Source organism: Equus quagga, chromosome 5, assembly GCF_021613505.1.
Source record: "Equus quagga isolate Etosha38 chromosome 5, UCLA_HA_Equagga_1.0, whole genome shotgun sequence".
In the NCBI taxonomy this organism is placed as follows: Eukaryota; Metazoa; Chordata; class Mammalia; order Perissodactyla; family Equidae; genus Equus; species Equus quagga.
In genome coordinates this window covers 100496514-100515465 of record NC_060271.1, presented here as the reverse complement: position 1 = coordinate 100515465, position 18952 = coordinate 100496514, and the positions used below count along the sequence as shown (strand labels likewise).

Genomic DNA, 18952 nt, shown 5'->3' with positions numbered 1-18952 from the left:
TAACTTTACACTAAATGAACTGAAAAAACTGGTCCTCCTTCTCCTTGGCTCTCTATGCCCTACACTCCTTGGTCTGTTACTGAAACCAGGAAAAAGTACTAAGACAAACATCAGTCAGGGTTGGAAGTATAAAATATGAAAACGCTCCCTGACATTTGCTAATCCATTTGACAAACGTTTCTGGAGCAGTTACTATTTGATTTCACTCATCAGCCTACTCAGTTCTGACAATAACCATGCAAACTCTGTATCTGTGGGTTCTGCACCCCCGGATTCAACCAACAATAGATCGAAAGGCCTATGTGGTTGCATCTGTACTGAACACGTACAGACTTTTTTCTTGTCATGATTCCCTAAACAATACAGTATAACAACTATTTACAAGCATTTACATTGTATTAGGTATTATAAGTAATCTGGAGATGATTTAAAGTATGGGGAGGAATGTGCATAGGTGATATGCAAATACTATGCCATTTTATATAAGGGACTTGAGCAGATTTTGCTATCTAGGGAGAAAAGGAGGTCATAGAACCAATCCCTTGTGGATACCAAGGGACAACTGTACATGTGAGGATGTGTGAAGTTAAATAGCTTGTCTAAGATCACTTGGCCACTAAGTAATGAAGACAGGGCAATAACTTACTTTCTGATCCTCAATTACTAGAGTCTTCTAACTTTTATACCCTCAGATGACCTGGATTCAAGTCCCAGCGCTACCTCTTACTGGGTATAGAGGGCAAATCACTTAACCAGTCAGCTTTCCAGTATCTCCATCTTGAAAATGGTGAAAATAGGACTATTGCACCAGATTACTGTGAGAATTAAATGCTATAACATATACGAAAATGCTTTAAAAGTTATTAAAATATTGTTGCATTATTACCATTTCATGCCGTGCTCTGTGTGTATAAATAAAATGTTTTGTATTACAAATTGACTATTTTTAGCCATAGTCCTCTAGGAACTGAACTGTTCTCTGGTTGTATGTTAGAAATTTTAGAATAATTTTTGCAGTCTACTGAACTTTAGGTAGGACCAAAGAAATCTAACAGCTTCTTAACACAGGCCTTACTTTCAAAAGCCAGAAAGTAAGTTAAGTATTGGCCAAATCTAACTCATTATAATTTTCATTTTGACTAGGTAGTACATTAATTCGGTTTGCATTTCAAAAGACACCAAAGGGTAGTCAGTGGAAAGTCTCCTTACCTTGTCTCCTAGCTTCTCAGATCCCCTCTCCAGAGACAACCAATGTTTTATCAGTTTCTTATGTATCTTTCCAAAGACATACAGGTATATCTAGTCTCCCCGGCCAACTTTTTACAGAAACGGTTGCATCCTATACACATTTCTTCACTTTTCTTTCCTCCATTTAATAACGTATCAGTAAATAAAGAGTTTGTTTTTTTTTTAAACAGCTGCATAGTATTCCATGGTGTGGATTAAGCTAACTTAATCCATCCTTTATTAAAGGACATTTAGCCTATTTTCAATGCTTCAACAAGTAATCTTATGTATTCAACGTTTTATAGGTGTGCAAGTATATCTTTTAGATAAAATCCTAGACGCAGGATCATTGGATCAAAGATGACTATTTGTAATTTTTATAACTAGCAAACTGCCCTTCATAGAGTTTCAACCAGTTTGCATTCCCATTAGCACTTAGCTACCCAAACCCTTTACACTACGTATTATCAAACTAATGGATCTTCGTCAGCCTGCTAGCTGGAATTTGGTATTCTTCTTCCTATAATTTTTAGTTTTACTTTTGTTATAGATCCTTCTGAGAAGGGATAACATGCTGATAGGTATGAAAAAAAGATGACAACAGATTTATTCTGCATATCTCAGAAGATTCAGAAGGCAAATTTTATAATAAATGAAATTTTTCTTTTTTACCCAGCAGAAATTAACAGGCATTACTGCCAGATATAGTTCAGGCTTAAATTAGAAACGGGGTTAACATAGGCCCAGAAAAATGCATACATATTAAATTCATGTAAGTTACTAAGAGAAACTAGGAATAGTTTCTCTGTTTCCCTTAAGTTTTAAAGTGTTATTATTTTTAATTTTAAAATATTAGGAATTTATATACACAGTTCTGCTATAAGGCTTGTTTTGAATATTCAAATTTGTTCCAATTTGATTTGTATTTTAGGGAACAATATGAGTGATTTCTTCTGTGAGAAACATTAAGTGAACACACAAAAAATGCATCCAGTTGCACCTACCAGGCAAGGAATGCACAAAACATGCACACCCCTTAAACATCTACCAGCTAATCAAGACAGTGTGGTACTGGCATAAGGATGGACATACATGTCAATGGAACAAGAATTGAGAGTCCAAAAATAAAATCACGTCTTTAAGATCAACTGATTTTCAACAAGGGTGCCAAGATCACTCAAAGGAAAAAAATTACCTTTTCAGCAAATGGTGCTGGGACAACTGGATAGCCACATGCTATCCAGTGAAGTTGGACCCTTACCTCACGCTATAGACAAAAGCTAACACAAAACAGATAAAGACCCAAATGTAAGCACTAAAATTATAAAACTCTTCGAGGAAAACATAGGAATAAACCTTCATGACCTTGAATTTGGCAATTGATTCTTAGACATGACCCTAAAAGCAGAAGCAACAATAACAAAAAAATAGATAAATTGGATTTTATCAAAATTAAAATCTTTTGTGCTTCAAAGGGCACTATCAAGAAAGTGAAAGGACAACCCACAAAAAGGAAAAGATATTTGCAAATGATGTATCTGGTAAGGGACTTCTGTCAAGTACATATAAAGAACTCTTACAACTTAATAATAAAAAGACAACCCAATTAAAAAATGAGCCAAGAATCTGAAGAGATATTCCTCCAAGGAAGATATGCAATGGCCAAAAGGCACATGAAAAGATGCTTGACATCATTTGATGGCAGGGAAATGCCAATAAAAAACACAATGAGATAACACTTCACACCCACTAGGATAAAAACTCAGATAACAACTGTTGGCCAGGATGTGGGGGAACTGGAGCCCTCATACACTACTGAGGGAATGTAAAATGGTACAACCACTTTAGAAAATAGTCTGGCAGTTCCTCAAAAGATTAAACATGGAGTTATTACAACCCAGCAATTCCACTCCTAGGCATATAACCAAGAGAAATGAAAACATATATCCACACAAAAACCTGCACACAAATGTTTATAGCAGTTTATTCATAATAGCAAAAAGTGAAAACCACCCAGAAGTCCATCGATTGAGAAACAGATAAACAAAATGTGGTATACAACCATCTAATGAAATGTTATTCAGCCATAAAAAGGAATGAAGTACCGATACATATAACATGGATGAACCTTGGAAACATTATGCCAAGAGAAAGAAGTCAATCACAAAAGATCACCTATTATCTGATTCCATTTTTACGAAACATTCACAACAGGCAAATCTACAGAGACAGTGAGTAGATTAGCGGTTGCTTAGGGCTGGGGGAAGGAGGATAAGGAGGCCATACCTTTTTGAGGTGATGAAAATCTTCTAACATTGACTGTAGTGATTGTTGCACATATCTGTGAATATACTAAAAACCACTGAATTGTACACTTTAAACATGTGAAGTGTACAGTATTTGAATTATATCTCAATGCTATTTAAAAAACCCATCTCCCAGCTACCGTAGTTGCCCTCGTGTGTATGAACCACAGCCTCCACATTTGGCCTTACCTTTCCATCAGATTTCAGACACCCCTCCTTTACCACTTCATAATAACTCACAACAGGTAACCCTTCCCACATCTACTCCCAAAAGCAAATTTCAGGTTTTTTCTAAGGAAAAGTGCCATGTGTATTACAATATTTATATATTCCTTAACCATTTAACATGTATAAAAACTGTCCTACCATTTTTATTGAGTTCCTATCTTTTCTTATGTGCTAATGATAAAGTTTTTGAGTATTATGCCCCAATCCCATCTTTCCCATAGGCTCTATGGTTTTTATTGCCCAATTTTGCATACTCCAGAGATTTTTAGGAATGAATATGCCATATAATAGTAGAACTGTAGAATCAGACGACAGTGTCTCCCCCAAATATACCATTAATGCTATTATCAGAAACTGAATTCAAAGCTGGATAAATCAACTAGTTTTCACTGTTTAAACTCTTCAAACTAAAATGCTGAAAGAAATAATTCCATTTTGGACACCACGGTAACAATGTGATAAAAAGCTTTCAATGATTATCATACTTTTGTTTTCTAGAGACTTTATGAATATCCAAAGGTGGTTCTGAAGGGGAACCAACAGTACTCTTTTCAAAAAGAAAAAGTAATTTACGGAGCCTAGCTCCCAGCATGCATCCTCTGCTCTACTGTGGCTGTTCCCTTCCAGATCAAACAAAAATCCCACATTCATTTCAGCTTCTATGCTTTCATTCATCCCCCAGCACAAGGTGTCTTTCCCTTTCCCCTTAGTCTCACAGATCTCATACTCCTGATCCAAGTCCTTTGTAAATTATGCCCCCTCCAGCACCATTCCTTCAGTGGTCTCCTACCCTTCTGAGTTCTACAGCACCTATTGTTTGATTTACACAATTTTAGTCTCATATTGTTTACTCATTTCATTCCTGTCCTTTGAACATGCAAAATCCTCAGGGAGAGAATCATGGCTAACACTGCAGAATCCACACAGATCTTGCACAACACGGAGCATAGAGTAATGCTCAAGAAGTTTTTGCTGCTGGGTGATAAATAGTACTAAATCATGAGCACTAAATAACCTTCTAGTTTTCTTAGTTACGACTCAACGTTTGCTGACACAAATCATTTCAACAGCTTTCAAGAAGCTAAAATTTTAACTTAGCTGAGCTGAAAATACGTATGACTGCTAAGGAAATAAAATCCTGTAAAGCCTGCATTCAACTGTTTTAACCACAAAAGAGGCTAAACAAGAAATTATAGTTGTCACACTAAACATTTTTAGATTGTGGACCCTAATTCTACATTATAAGATGTATGGGAGCAATTTTATCACAGTGACAAATTACCCCGAGGAGTGGTTTTCAAAGCTCTCTTTAAACAAAAGGCAGAGCTGATCTTGCTGGAGGGAGGTGCCTGTAGTCCTGCTCAAGTCCCCCTCAGATACACACCACCATTGTCCCTGTCCCCAATCCCCAACTGCAATGAGGACTTAAGGCACCTCCGAGAACCACACAGGGCTGAGAAACACGCATGGACAATGAGCAAGCTGTGTGAACAGAAAAATACCTCATTAATTTTTTAAAATTTCAAACATCACTAGAATATAAAATTAAAACTTACCCATTTCTACTGAAAACTCTTAGCCATGCTTTGATGTTTGGTCCCAACAAACACAAACAAGGTACAGTAGTAAAAGTAGACAAAGTAACTGCAAATAAAAATGTTTCCAACACCAACCTAGGAAAAAACACTTATTAATTTTTTAAAAAGTAAAAATATTTTCTTACACTTCACTTTGAAAGGCAACCTGAGTCCTACCACAATGATGACTACAAATAATCTTACTACTGAAATGCAAGCTATAAAAAACCACCTAGCAAATATCCAGCTTTAATGACAGATTTCAGAAGTAATAAATACCCTATGATCCACACTGAGACTGTCCATTGCAAGAAACCCCATTTCTAGATAATTAACCTTCTTCTACAATAGTCTCTGGAACTTTCTTTACACACCAGTGGTTCAACTTTAGCTTATATCAGAATCACTTGGAGAGCTGAATAAACTGAAGATTGCCGGGTCCCACCCCAAGAGTTTCTGAGTGAGGCCTGAAGAATTTGCATTTTGATAAAATGCTGATGCTGCTGGTCTTAGAACCACACTTGGAAGACCACTGCTCCAGTGGTTCATTCTACTCTAAAATGAATTAAACAGAAACTACCATTTCCCATTACAAAGGTCTTGTCCTCCCCTCTCTAGAAAAGAACAACCGTTACATTAGTGTGTATATATATATATATATATATATATATATATATAACTATGTATAAATATATACATATAAAAGTGTATTTTACCTTTAAACTATAGATATTAGCTTATTAAGTAATTAAACATAGGAGCCTACAGACTTTTCTTAAGAAAACAAATTCTTTTCAAGCACTTCAGAATCATATTTACTAAGAACTGATATGTTACTTATAATTAACATACATATCACTACGTAAGTTCCCTTAGAGGTTCCAAGGGCCTCACATTTACTGGTATAGTATAGTTGCTCATCTACCTCCTCCCCACATGTGATTGGGTAACAGAAGGCTAGGTAATAGGAGCATTTAATGGATTAATTATTCCACTGTTTTTTAAAAGAATAACACTGCTAAGGAAGGGTAATGTGTCAGTATCCTTACTTGACCCATTAATTACACACACCATGGTTTTCTGTCTAATCACCCACAGAATTAGCACATTTAGTAAACGAGTGTTTTAAAATATAATTGCCTTAAGATAAAAATTTCAGACTTACTCTATTAGTGGTGCTCCATAGAGAACAAAAATTACATGAAAGGTGAAACAAGACATAAGAAAATAGACACAGCATTTCACAAATCTGGTTACCTAAAAAAGAAATGAATATTTAAAGACTTAAGAGAATGCCTAAAGAACAGCAAATGCTTCCATTTTACCTACAAACACAACTTATTCCCACAATGTGTGACAGTCCCATGTTCTCTGGATTTGGGTATCCTGAAGTCAGATCACATGTCCTGTGCACAGTCAGGCACACAGCCCTCAACACAGCCCTGTAAAAAAGCCTACAAGGCAAGCATCACTCCCATAATCCACCCACCCAAGCAACAATGGAGTCAAAAAGCATCCCTGTTCTGTGGTATGTATTGAGCTACGTTGTTAATCAGTATTTATAAAATATTTACCAGTAACAGAGTGCTAGGATACAAAACACACAAACACAGTCCTTATTATGTGATGATACATGAAATATTTGCAGAAAATAATGACTACAATAATTTTTTTCATTTTAGGACAAAATTTCTAGGAAAACTGCACCAAAAAAAGTATACTACTAAATAATTCCCCAAGTCGTAGTAAGTTAGACGTAAAATTTGACTATATGGGTTCACAACACTATAACATCCACTTAAGACATCCTAATTCCAGAATTAATGCATGGCAAGGATCTATTGAACATGGTGGGCAGCCTTCCAGCAAATATAAGGCTATTGATTGGGAGAAAAAAAAAAACACTCACTGTAAATAACCCAACGACTACCTGACTAATATTCTTCCATTAAAAGAAACACTACCTCCATCTAAAAATCAATTATCAAGAAATGAGCCTTACCTTGAATGACAATGAACTTCTTTTAGAGGATGCATTTGGTTTCACTACTAAATATAATACTAGATTGACGGCAGTTACAAAAACAGAACAGATGCACAACCATGTCAAGTGTGTTTCCAATATTGAGAAGTTCTCCAAGAAGAATGATGGAATGAAGATGCTTAGGATAATTGAACATATGCATAAAAGATGGGTATACAGTAGTCTCTTGATATCAGTATCTTTCATGGTGTTTTCTTGAGTGGCTATCTAATGAAAAACAAATTAAGAAAAGAGGATACGCAATAATGACTTTTTCCATTATCCTAAATGCTCTAACGTCTAAAAACAAGCCATGAACCAAAGTCAATTTTCTATGGGCAATAATGTATTAGTTTCAGAATAAGATGCATATGTGTAAATGTGCATGTAGACTAATATGGTGCAAATAGCTCTTGGAGCCTAAAAAACACAAACTTACTAATTTCTTAAATACCTGTGACTCATTTCTGCAACAGGGTCATGTGCTACGACCAATTAAGCAATTCAATTTCCTTTTTTGGCCAAAATCACAGAGGTGAAAACAAACTGCCTGGATTAATGATCTCCCCCAGCTGGAAATATAACCTCTGCATTCTAAAAACCCCATGAATGGCTAAGCTGTTGGCATCTCTTACCATTGTGGACCCCTGTCCGACATCACAGTAGTTCACATCTTCTAGCAAATGTCAAGCGACACCAAGTGCACACCTGAATACTCAAATGATGGGTGGTGTAATCAACAGAGTTCAAAGAACATTATGCTAAACTAAGGCTTCCCAGTGCCAAAAAAAATACCAAAATGGCAATGTCTGTTACAAGTGCTATATTCCAATCAAAAGTAAAGCACGAATGGAAGAATGAAGAAAACTTTCTCTCTATAGACAAAAAACATATTTTCTATATATATTTAATTATAAATTACCAAACAGAGAGCTCATACATAGTACTGAGTAGTGTTAAGGACCTTATTAAAGTTATAGTTCACATTCTGGTGAATACTCCAGAAAAAAAAAAGCATATATTTTACACACACACAGAGGGGGCGCCCACTAACGCGAAAGGGCAAGCCCAGACCTTATCCTAACAGCTCTCGTTTAATTCACACCACCATCTTCAAACGCAAATATTTTACTGATAAGGAAACAGGGTAAGAGGCTAACAGGTTAGGAGACAAGTAAAACGTTCCAAGCTCCCGAGTGCCAAAGCCATTTCAAAACCCAGTCTCTTTGACGTAAAGATAAACACAAAGGGTGGAGAAGAGAATGAATGGCAAGGGAGAAAGGCAAAGTTCTTCACAGGTCCTATCCTTGGCTGACTGAGGGGTGGGGAGGGGATCCAGAGTACATCGTCTCAACAGACACCCCTCTGAACATTTTTCTGGGCCATCCTCAGAATCCCAATTGACATCAACGGATCTGGACTTAACAGAGTGAGCGTACCCAAACTTAAATGTTTGTTGAATCCTGAGCAACCAGCAGGTCAGGCCCTGGCGAGCCCGCAAGGACGCCCGGCGAGGGGGCCCCGGCCTCGGCGTCCGCGGTCTGACCCGGCCCGGGTCCACAGGCATTCCGCGGGAGAGGAGGCCCTTCTGAGCGGCTCCCAGAGGAGCCGTCGCGGGAATGGCGGGACCTGGACCTGCAGCCCCACCCCAAACTGGGCCGCTCGAGACTCTCTACCCCAGCCTCAGCCGGCAGGCGTGGGGACAACAGGGGACGAGCTGAGAGGCATAATCAAAGAGCACAGGCATGGAGCCCAGCAGAAACGGAGGAACAGACACAGAAAGTCCGATCCCAAAGAGAGCCGGTCCATCAGGGCAGCCGCTGGGACACGCCGGAAGAGTGGCGGCCGAGAGGCCGGGGGCGCCGGCGGGCCGGGGCACAGAAGCTCGCGGCTACTAGGGCAGTTGGCAGGGATTGCTAGTACCCCCGGGAGGCTCGCGAGCAGGGAGCGTTCGCCCGAGCTTACCTAACTCTCCCGCCCGCGGAAGGGAAACGGGGGCTACTACCTCCCACCATTAGGTGCGACTCGCCGCCCTGAGACTCGCGCAGGCGCAGTCCTGTGGGGCGGAGACCCAAGGCCGCACAGCCAATCGCAGAAGTGGAGGGGCGGGCAAAGGAAGCAGCCCCGCCTTCCCGCTCCTGTTTATTCCTCCCGCGGCTTTCCAGGTGTAGGATAGGCGGGGCGGAGGGCGGAGGGACCGGAAGTGGGTTCTCGTAACCCGGAAGGGGGTTCCTTCTCTGGCTGTCCTCTTGATGTTTTCTAGCTGCTGCTCCTTCTGCAGCTAAGGGAGGCGTCGCGGAAGGATGGTGTGCGAAAAATGTGAGTTAATAGGCTGCTTCTGCGGGAGAAGGAGGCTAGACGAACCTAACTAGAGTTCCCCGGGAACTTTGCCCGTTGTTTGTTTTGCCTGCGGCCGCAGTGCTCTAATTCTAGCCTGTCTTCCTACTCTGCCCTTTGACCATCCTTACCCCTCCCCAACGACCATATAGTCGTGTATGTTTTGCATTCAGGTTGGTCTCAGTTTGTACCTCTTTGTCTGTTTCCCTTGCTTTCCCCCAACCCCGGATCTCATCCCAAACAGCTTCTGACTGGCTCCCTTGCCTCACCAGACCCTTAGGTGGGAATGGGTCTGAACCGTCACTTCTACAGCATCTAGAGTAGCCAGGTTTAGCAGACAAAAATACCGGACGCCCAGTTAAATTTGGATTTCAGGTAAACAACGAATAACTTTTAGTGTAAGGATGTCCCATGCAGTATTTGAGACTTGGCTGTTTGCCGCTCCTTACTACCGAAAGTACTTTGTCCCAGAGGACTTTTAGGATATTCATTACTTAAAAAAAAAATCATTTTTCAATCTGAAATTTGAGTTTAACTGGTCATCTTGTACTTTATCGAACAGCTCTAAGTCAATATTCCATCCATTGGCTTAAATGCCTTTTGCATGAATACCAACAGTATGGAGGTGAGGGCAGGAGAGTCACCACCTTCAAGGGAGTCTGTGTAGACTTAACTATCTTTTAGAAAAGTCTTTCTTCCCTATGATTGCCATTCAGTGATTCTAACGCCAACCCTTGAGATTTCTAGAAAAATATCTGATGATTTTTTTGATCTCACAAACCGTTTATATGTTTAAAAATAGCCGTCACGTCCGCATGTCTCTTTTTCCTCAGACTAGACATATCTGGCTCTTCTGTGACAAGGTTTCAAGAACTCTTATCCTGATTACTGTCTAATTAACATGATCCAATTACTGTCTAATTAACATGATCCATTTTGTTTCTATCCCCCTACTAGATAAAACTTTGAACACAGACACCCATGAGTTTGAATAACACTTCTTATATTAGGTAAAAAAATGACCGTGGTTGAATTACTTTAATAAATTCTCAGTGTGCAGGGAATAATTTGGGGTTTCTATATTTGGAGACTGGCATTCAGGATGACCCTCCACAATAAGGCTTCAATTTATCTTTCCAACTTGATTGTTGCTAACCCTTACCCTCTTCGCACTTCAGCCAAACCAAACTATCTTGCATGCCCGTGTGTACCCTGAGCTTCCCATGCCTTTCCCCAGCCTGTGTCCTTTATCTAGTTTGTCTTCATCCTCTTTCCTCCTCTTTCTTCACAGTCCCCTTGCCACAAACCCTCTCTTTTGCCTTTTCCACAAAGCTTTCCTAGATTTCCCTAGCCAAGGTTATTTCTTCCTCCCTGGAATTTCTCCTAGCTCTTTAGCTCTCAATTTATTTCAGCTCTCAATTATACTATTTATTTTCTAGCTTACGTTTTAGTTGAATGGTTCTTAACGTTTTTTGGTTCTCTGAGCTCTTTGAGAATCTGATGAAAGCTGTAGACTCTTACCAGAGTCTGTAAAAAAGTGGATATACAGAAGGTTTGTGTGCAGTTTCATCTTGTTCATGTCCCTCCTAAGGACTACTGTTAGAGATATCAGTGTACTGTAAACTCCTTGAAGTCTAGAGCTTTGTCTGATTTATCACTTTACTTTTCTCTGTACTTTGCACAATGGTTTATAGATCATAGATGCTTAGTAAATATTTATGGAATGAATAGATTTATCAGATTTGTTTAAAGTATACAGGTACATGAAAGCCTATTATAAACCATACTGTTATCCTACAAATTGTACTGAGAGTCAGTCATCCATTGCCCACAGTTAATCTTAAGTCTCGGTTCACTGGCCCTGACCCCAGCGTTCACAGGCTCCTACTGTGATATGCTTGCTGCTACCATTGTGAATTTTAAGCACAATGTAGTGTATTTATTAGATAGTAAATACTAATTCCCTTTGCTTTTACTGTCTTATTGTAACAGGTGAAAAGAAACTTGGTACTGTTATCACTCCAGATACGTGGAAAGATGGTGCAAGGAATACCACAGGTATTTTTTCCTTTTGGAACACAGAAATTGAATCAAATACTTCTTGGGAAAATGTTTTAGCTTTTATGTTATTTGTAAAATGAAACGTTGTTATATGTACAAACTATTTCATCTATTAAGCATTAAAGAATACTGGATTCCCCCAACAATTTAGTATCTTCTATTTAGTTCTCTCAGTTACATGTTGGGGTTCCTAATTTGGTAGATAGGAGACAGCAAAGTAATTAAATGATTTTCAAGCAATGAGTATATCATAGTAATTAATTTGATTCAGCTTAATTGGAGTTGGTATTTAATTCCCCCTCTTCTCACCTGATTTTTATATTCTTGAAGAAATTGTTTAAATGTTTTCACCTTCATAATCGTTAAATACAGTGAAGATGTTTTCAAAGGGAAGGAAAAGAAATACTTTTTCAAGGTCTATGGCACCAAAGTAGTGGCCTCCAGATTTTCATTAGATAGATTAAATGTAGATCCATTCCTAAAGTCCTACTTTGAGTCTGGGAAATAACATGATTGCGTTTTATCCAATTTTTTTATTGTTTTCCTAATAAATAATTCTTTTCTTCTTAAGTAGTGTTTTAAGAACCTGGCTGCTAAATAGGATCTTTGGTAATTTTGATATAGGCTGGTCTATTGGTAGGAGGTCAAAAAATTACATTTTTAACTAATTGATAAATGTTATATGCGTATATTAGGTGTGAAATGTGTGGAAATAACCTACTAAAACACATTGTATTTTGATATAGAAAGTGGTGGAAGAAAGCTGAACGAAAATAAAGCTTTGACCTCAAAAAAAGCAAGGTAGGTAAAGGAGCATCTATAGAGCAGTCATAAATTTCCACTCTTTTTAATATTAAGCGTACTGGCGTGAATTTGCCGTGCATCATTCTACTGTGATGAAACAATCAGGTAGTTCCTAGTACGCAAAACCAGGGTATCTGTCATAACCTGCTGGTTTCACCCCGTTCCTCTTTACTGTATTAATATATGAGGATATTAGTGTTATTCTTTTTATAATTTCACCAGGAAACGACTTTTATATTTTTCTCGTTCTTAATTATCCTAGAAATCAGAGGCAGAGAGAAATGTGGAAAGATCATAAGCTCTGGAATCAGACCTAAATTTGAATCTAGACTCAGTCGCTGTCTGGCGCTATGACCTTAAGCAAGTTAAGCCCGTTTCTTAGCTTTTCTGAACTTTACTTTTTTCTTGTGAGAATGGGAATAAAAATGTTTCCTGGGGCCGGCCCTGTGGCATAGTGGTTGAATTTGACAAGCTCCACTTCGGCGGCCTGGGTTCATGGGTTCGGATCCCAGGCGTGGACCTATACCACTCATCGGCTGTCTTGTGCCAGTGACCCACATATAAAGTGGAGGAAGACTGGCACAGATGTTAGCCCAGGGCTAATCTTCCTCAAGCAAAAAAAGACGAAGATTGGCAACAGATCTTAGCTCAGGACTAATCTTCCTCAGCAAAAAAAAATAACAAAAAAAAGTGTTTCCCACCTTAAAAATAATTTTTGACACTATGCTTTATTATATCCTGTTGTAAAGATTCCATGGACCCTTCCAGCTGCCACCCCATTTCCTTGCTTCCCTTCACAGCAGAAGTTTTCAAAAGCCATATCTACATACGTTCTTACTGTCCTTAAGTCCCATTCTTTCCTTCAGCCACTCCTGTCAGGCCTTTATCCCCACCACACCCCGAAACTGCTCTTGTCAAGATCACGTGCGACCTTTAAAACTGATGGCCACTTCTCTATTCTTACCTTACTTAACCTTTTAACACGTCTGTTTTTACACCCAATTTTATTCTCTTGGCTCTAGGACACCACACTCTCCTTTCTCACTGGTGGTTGCTTCTCAATCAAGTGCCTCTGGACTCAATCCTAGACTTTTTTTTTTGCTCTTTATAAATTTATAATCTCTCCTCCAGTGACTTTAGTCCACTGGCTTTAAATTCAAACAGTATTTGGGAGTTAATGACTCCCAAATGTATATCTCCAGTCCTGACTTCTCTGAGGTCCAGACATATGTGCAGCTACCTACCTGACTTTTCCGATCGGATGTTGAACAGGCAGCCTCTTTTTCTTGCAGTCATCTAATCACAGTCTTCTCGTCATTGCTCCACTGTCCAATCCAGTTGTGTGAGCCCAAAAGCTAGAATCCCTCACTGCTTCCTCCCTCTCCCTCAGTTCCCGTTCCATCGGCAAGTTCTTTGGCTCTAACACCAAAATATAACCTGAATCCACCTGCTTCTGTCCATCTCACCGCTATTACCGATTCCAAACCACTGTTATTTCTTACTTGGATACTGTCATAACTTTGTCTCTCCTTGCTTCCTCTTTAGTTCCTTGTAGTTCAATCTCATAGTAAGCAGAGTGGTCTTTTAAATGACATGTAACTTCTTTCCTCAAAAGCCTCCGCTGGTTTTCCTTTTTACATAGTATAAAATCTAAGCCCCTTATCATGTTCTTACAGAGTCCTCTGTGATCTGGCCCCTCCCACCTCTCTGACTTCCTATTATACCAACTCCTGCATCAGATATGCCAAACCCACTCCCACTGGAAGAGGTCTGTGCTTGCTGCTGCCTCCTCCTGGAGCTCATCCCTCAGAGCTTACGTAGCTGGCTCCTTCTTCTTACTTGGATCTCAACTGAAATGTCACCTGCTCAGCGAGGGTCCCTAACCAGCATCTAAACTAACGTCTTTCTTCCCTCCCCTCATGTCTGCCACAGTATCCTGTTTAAAGTTTCTCTACAACACATACTACTATCTGAAAAGCGTACTTGTTTCCTCTTATTCTCAGTTTCCTCAGGCTAGAATGTCAGCTTGATGAGAGCAGAGGCTCTGTCTGTCCCGTTCACCTTTGGTATTTAGAACAGTAACCGGCACAGAGTGGGCACTCAGTATGTATTTGCTGAATAAATAAATACCTGTTTCATGACATCACCCCAAGGACTGGAAATAGTAATAATAATGATAAAGCTTTTACTACATACAGTGCCTGGCACATAAAGGTGCTTGTTAAATAGTTACATAAAACAGCACAGTAGATTAATCTTCAGTGCAGCATCACACTGTGTATTGTTGACTGATTTATTGATGTCTTCTAAGACCATTCAGTTATTATTGACTAAGTAGTTATTTTTACAGATTGTACAGTTTTAGATACTTCCAGTTCCTTTATGCTCTCAAACTTACTCAGGTATCATTAATAAGTAGCTATTACTTTTGAGTAGTCTAAATATCTCACTTTGGAAAATGTACTACTGTATTGCGTTGAATCTAAGAGACCAAAATTTATAAGATGCATTATTACTTTAGGAAAGACAAAGCTCTGCCAATTAATTGTAAGAGTTCAGAGATATTAAGATATGCATCTTAGAATAAAATATGGTTTTAAGAAAAAGTAATCTCCAGACATACAGGTCCAAACAAATTAGCTTATTAAAAGGAAGAGTAGTGTCTGTCTTCTTTTGTGGGGAGTAAAGTGACATTCTTTTGGGTTTAGAAAAGTTAACTTTTGAAAATGAGCTGTCGTACCTCAAGAGAAGAGATCAGGTCTAGGACAGTGTTGGTATTCGGTACGTGAGTATCATGACAAAAACTTCTTGCCAATTTAGGGGGAAGTATTTCCGCTAAAGTTATTTTGCCCTCCAGTTACTGTAAGCTGGCATTGTTATGTAGTAGAAGCCCTTTTATCCAAAGGGATTGGATCAGCTATTTGAAAATGTCAGTGAAAGTAGGCAATCATTGAAAGATACTCATACCTTATTTTGAGTTAAAGCACATAACTGTTCATGGATTTGTCGGTCATTTGGCATTGAGACAGGGCTTTTGAGTATGAGCCTACTGATAAGAGTTATCATTTTCTCACATAAATCATAACCAGAATATACATTTCCGGTATCTTTAAAGTGGAACAAGAACTGATGCTGCAAAGGGCCAAGTGTTTCCACTTAGGATTTTCCCCCCATTTTTAACAATTGTCTTACCCATACCTATTTCAATAGCAATTTTAATGATTCATACTTATCTAGTCATCCTAAAGCATTCACTTAGTTTTTAATAGAATCAATCACTCTTTTTGCACCCACATTTCTTCACTTTCCTTGATATTTAATTTATCACACAAATAGATGCCAAATACAGCTGATATAAACAGGTTGGGGATTAAGTACAACTGACTCTTTATAAACATACAGCTTACGTGGAAGGGGCAGAGGAGGTGTGCAGGCATGTTAAGAGAGTAGCCAGCTAGACGAATGCCCTGCCTATCAATTATAGAGTTTGATAGTGGGAACAGAGAGCGTGGATTAATCCCATTTGTTGCTTAAGTTTATTATTTAAGATTATATATTTTAATAATAATAAATATATATATTTTATATATTTTTATATATAAATAATTATAAATTATTATTATTATTATTGTTCCTTAAAAGATTATTTAAGAATGTTTCTATCGTATTATACATTTTTCTTCCTTTAAAAAAATCTCTAGATTTGATCCATATGGAAAGAATAAGTTCTCCACTTGCAGAATTTGTAAAAGTTCTGTGCACCAACCGGGTTCTCATTACTGCCAGGGCTGTGCCTACAAAAAGGGTAAGTTTCCTTTAATACCATTTTTCTATTTATTTCAAACCTACTTCTTTTGGTACTGATTTGGATAACATAGAAAAGGAGTAGCCTTTCATAAGTCCTGTTAGTCAAACGTTCTTTTTTGTAAGGCAAAATAAAACTTAGAATTTGTTCATAGTTAAAAGTATATGTTTTTGGGGCCGGCCTGGTGGTGCAGCGGTTAAGTTCGCACGTTCCGCTTCTCGGCGGCCTGGGGTTCGCTGGTTCGGATCCCGGGTGCGGACATGGCACTGCTTGGCAGCCATGCTGTGGTCGGCGTCCCACGTATAAACTAGAGGAAGATGGGCACGGATGTTAGCTCAGAGCCAGGCTTCCTCAGCAAAAAAAAGAGGAGGACTGGCAGTAGTTAGCTGAGGGCTAATCTTCCTCAAAAAAAAAAAAAAAGTATATGTTTTTGGAGGCCGGCCCTGTGGCCAAGTGGGTAAAGTTCCACATGCTCCGTTTCAACGGTCCAGGGTTCACAGGTTTGGATCCCAAGTGCAGACCTACTCCACTCATCAGCCATGCTGTGGAGGCATCCCACATACAAAGTGGAGGAAGACTGGCACAGATGTTAGCTCAGAGCTAATCTTCCTCAAGCGAAAGAAGAGGAGGATTGGCAACAGTTGTTAGCTCAGGGTGAATCTTCCTCACACACAAAAATATATTTATATATTTGTTTTCTTTTTCTCTTTTCTGATGCTATTAAATTATGTTTTAAGCTTCAGGAGTGATTTAAGTAAATCAAACCATTGGTATTAGATGTTTGATTGGTATTATTAGTTGGTATTACAATTTGATTGCTCACTTTTTTTTTTGTTTCTTTGTTTTAGGTATCTGTGCGATGTGTGGGAAAAAAGTTTTGGATACCAAAAACTATAAGCAAACATCTGTCTAGATGTATTAATGAAGTTTTTGCCTTTCTATATGATTTTACTTTTTGTTTTGAATTTTTAAGGCATAACATAGTTGTTCAGGTTACAAAATAATGTGTTTTAAGACAATTAACTTTAAACCACGGAAGTTAATTGGTATTATTCTTTTGCTCTCAAGAAGTTCTGAACAGCAACAATGTAATTAGTTTTCTGCCATAAGTTGTTATTTTCCTTACAAGCATCTTATCAAATTGGAGTAAGTGGCAAATTTAACAAAAAAAATGTTTTCCCAGTACTGTATGCACTTTTTATTTATTATTGTTCATATGATTCTTATTGTTCTCTTCTTCTACTTTATAGATATTGCAAAAGGGAGATTATTGATATTTTACTCTGATCTTGGCATCAAGACTTTTAATTTTTCCTTCATTCCCTTGTTGGTTGTACAGTTCTTAGAATCAGCAGTCCCTTAATTAATTGCAGTTTAACTGAGTACTTAAATATCTGAGACCATTGTTACTGAATTGTTCCTTCGTTATTAGCCCAGACCCAAATCAAACACAAGTTGTATTTATGATTTTTTTAAATTTGTTCTTGAAGCCAAATTGCCAGTATCTTTCATATGAGGACAAGAACACAAGGGACACCCCATATATGCCCAAAAGAATACACTGGATTTCAGAAAGACACATATTACACACATTTCTTTGAATCCAAACTGTCATGAAAGCCAGGGGAACTGTTCATCCACGATGATGTGTAATGAAAATGAATCATCACTCTTTGGGAAAGCTCTTTGAAGCAGAAACCAAACTTTTTTTTTTACCTTTTCCCTCGCCCCTGCCAAAAAAAAGAAATAAATAGAACAAAGCAAACATTTTGACTTTTTTTAAAATATATATATAAATGTAATATAGACTGTTGAAAGACTGCTTGAGGTTTCAAAGATTCTCCTTGTGCTTTGTGCTGCCTTCAGAGGTTCAGGGCTTTTGAAACCTGTATCCTACTATGGGAGACCAAAAAAGTATTCCCTATTGCCAAGTGCAGTATGTATAAACACATATCACTATAAAATGTACGCCAGCCCTGGTGGTCTGGGGGTTAAGATTCAGTGCTCTCATTGCTGCGGCCCCGGTTGTTTCCTAGTCAGGGAACCACACCACTCGTCTGTTGGTTGCCATACTGTGGTAGCTGCATGTTGCTGTGATGCTAAATGCTATGCTTCTGGTATTTCACATGCCAGCAGGGTCACCCATGGTGGACAGGTTTCAACAGAGCTTCCAGACTAAGGCTAGGAAGAAGGACCTGGCCAGCCTCTTCCAAAAAAATTGGCCATGAAAACCCTATGAATAGCAGGGGAGCATTGTCTGATAGCGCAGGAAGATGAGAGGATGGCACAAAAAGACCAGGCAGGGTTCAGGTCTCCTGTACACAGGGTCACTAGGAGTCGGAAATGACTTGACGGCACTAACAACAAATAAAACGTATAGAGTAGATAACATGATGATATACATAGTATAGAGATTGATTTTTATTTGTTTTAAAAGTATGAAAGTAAAGTTTCAAGTTTCATTTATAAGGTTTTTTAAATAGTGTTTTTCTAGGTTACATTGTTATTCATATCCAGAAAGATCACAAGGATAATACAAAATATAATAAACAACAATAGCTCCAAGGGCAAGAAGTATCTTCTC

General features: G+C 38.5%; 2 protein-coding genes across 2 annotated transcripts in view; one reads left to right on the top strand and one right to left on the bottom strand.

Annotated features, from left to right (window-relative positions):
• Positions 1 to 9450, bottom strand: part of PIGF (phosphatidylinositol glycan anchor biosynthesis class F) — a 32405-nt gene extending 22955 nt beyond the window's left edge. The window contains exons 1-4 of the mRNA XM_046663051.1: positions 9327 to 9450; positions 7341 to 7589; positions 6504 to 6595; positions 5318 to 5434 (exon numbers count right to left, since the gene is read on the bottom strand). Of these exons, the coding sequence (XP_046519007.1) occupies positions 5318 to 5434; positions 6504 to 6595; positions 7341 to 7568 (437 nt within the window). The 5' untranslated portion in view covers positions 7569 to 7589; positions 9327 to 9450. The remainder of the gene's footprint in view (positions 1 to 5317; positions 5435 to 6503; positions 6596 to 7340; positions 7590 to 9326) is intronic.
• A 112-nt stretch (positions 9451 to 9562) lies between these two features.
• Positions 9563 to 17554, top strand: CRIPT (CXXC repeat containing interactor of PDZ3 domain). Its single transcript, XM_046663054.1, has 5 exons — positions 9563 to 9680; positions 11691 to 11756; positions 12506 to 12560; positions 16265 to 16368; positions 17217 to 17554. Exons 1-5 carry the CDS (start codon positions 9665 to 9667, stop codon positions 17279 to 17281), a joined length of 306 nt encoding a protein of 101 aa, XP_046519010.1. The 5' UTR covers positions 9563 to 9664; the 3' UTR covers positions 17282 to 17554.
• The last annotated feature ends 1398 nt before the right edge of the window (positions 17555 to 18952 follow it).

What these genes read in the sequence shown, in the direction of transcription:
- CRIPT (XM_046663054.1), top strand. An exon ending in TTGACCTCAAAAAAAGCAAG is followed by an intron (nt 12,561 to 16,264) that starts GTAGGTAAAGGA and finishes AAAAATCTCTAG; the next exon opens with ATTTGATCCATATGGAAAGA. An exon ending in GGGCTGTGCCTACAAAAAGG is followed by an intron (nt 16,369 to 17,216) that starts GTAAGTTTCCTT and finishes TCTTTGTTTTAG; the next exon opens with GTATCTGTGCGATGTGTGGG.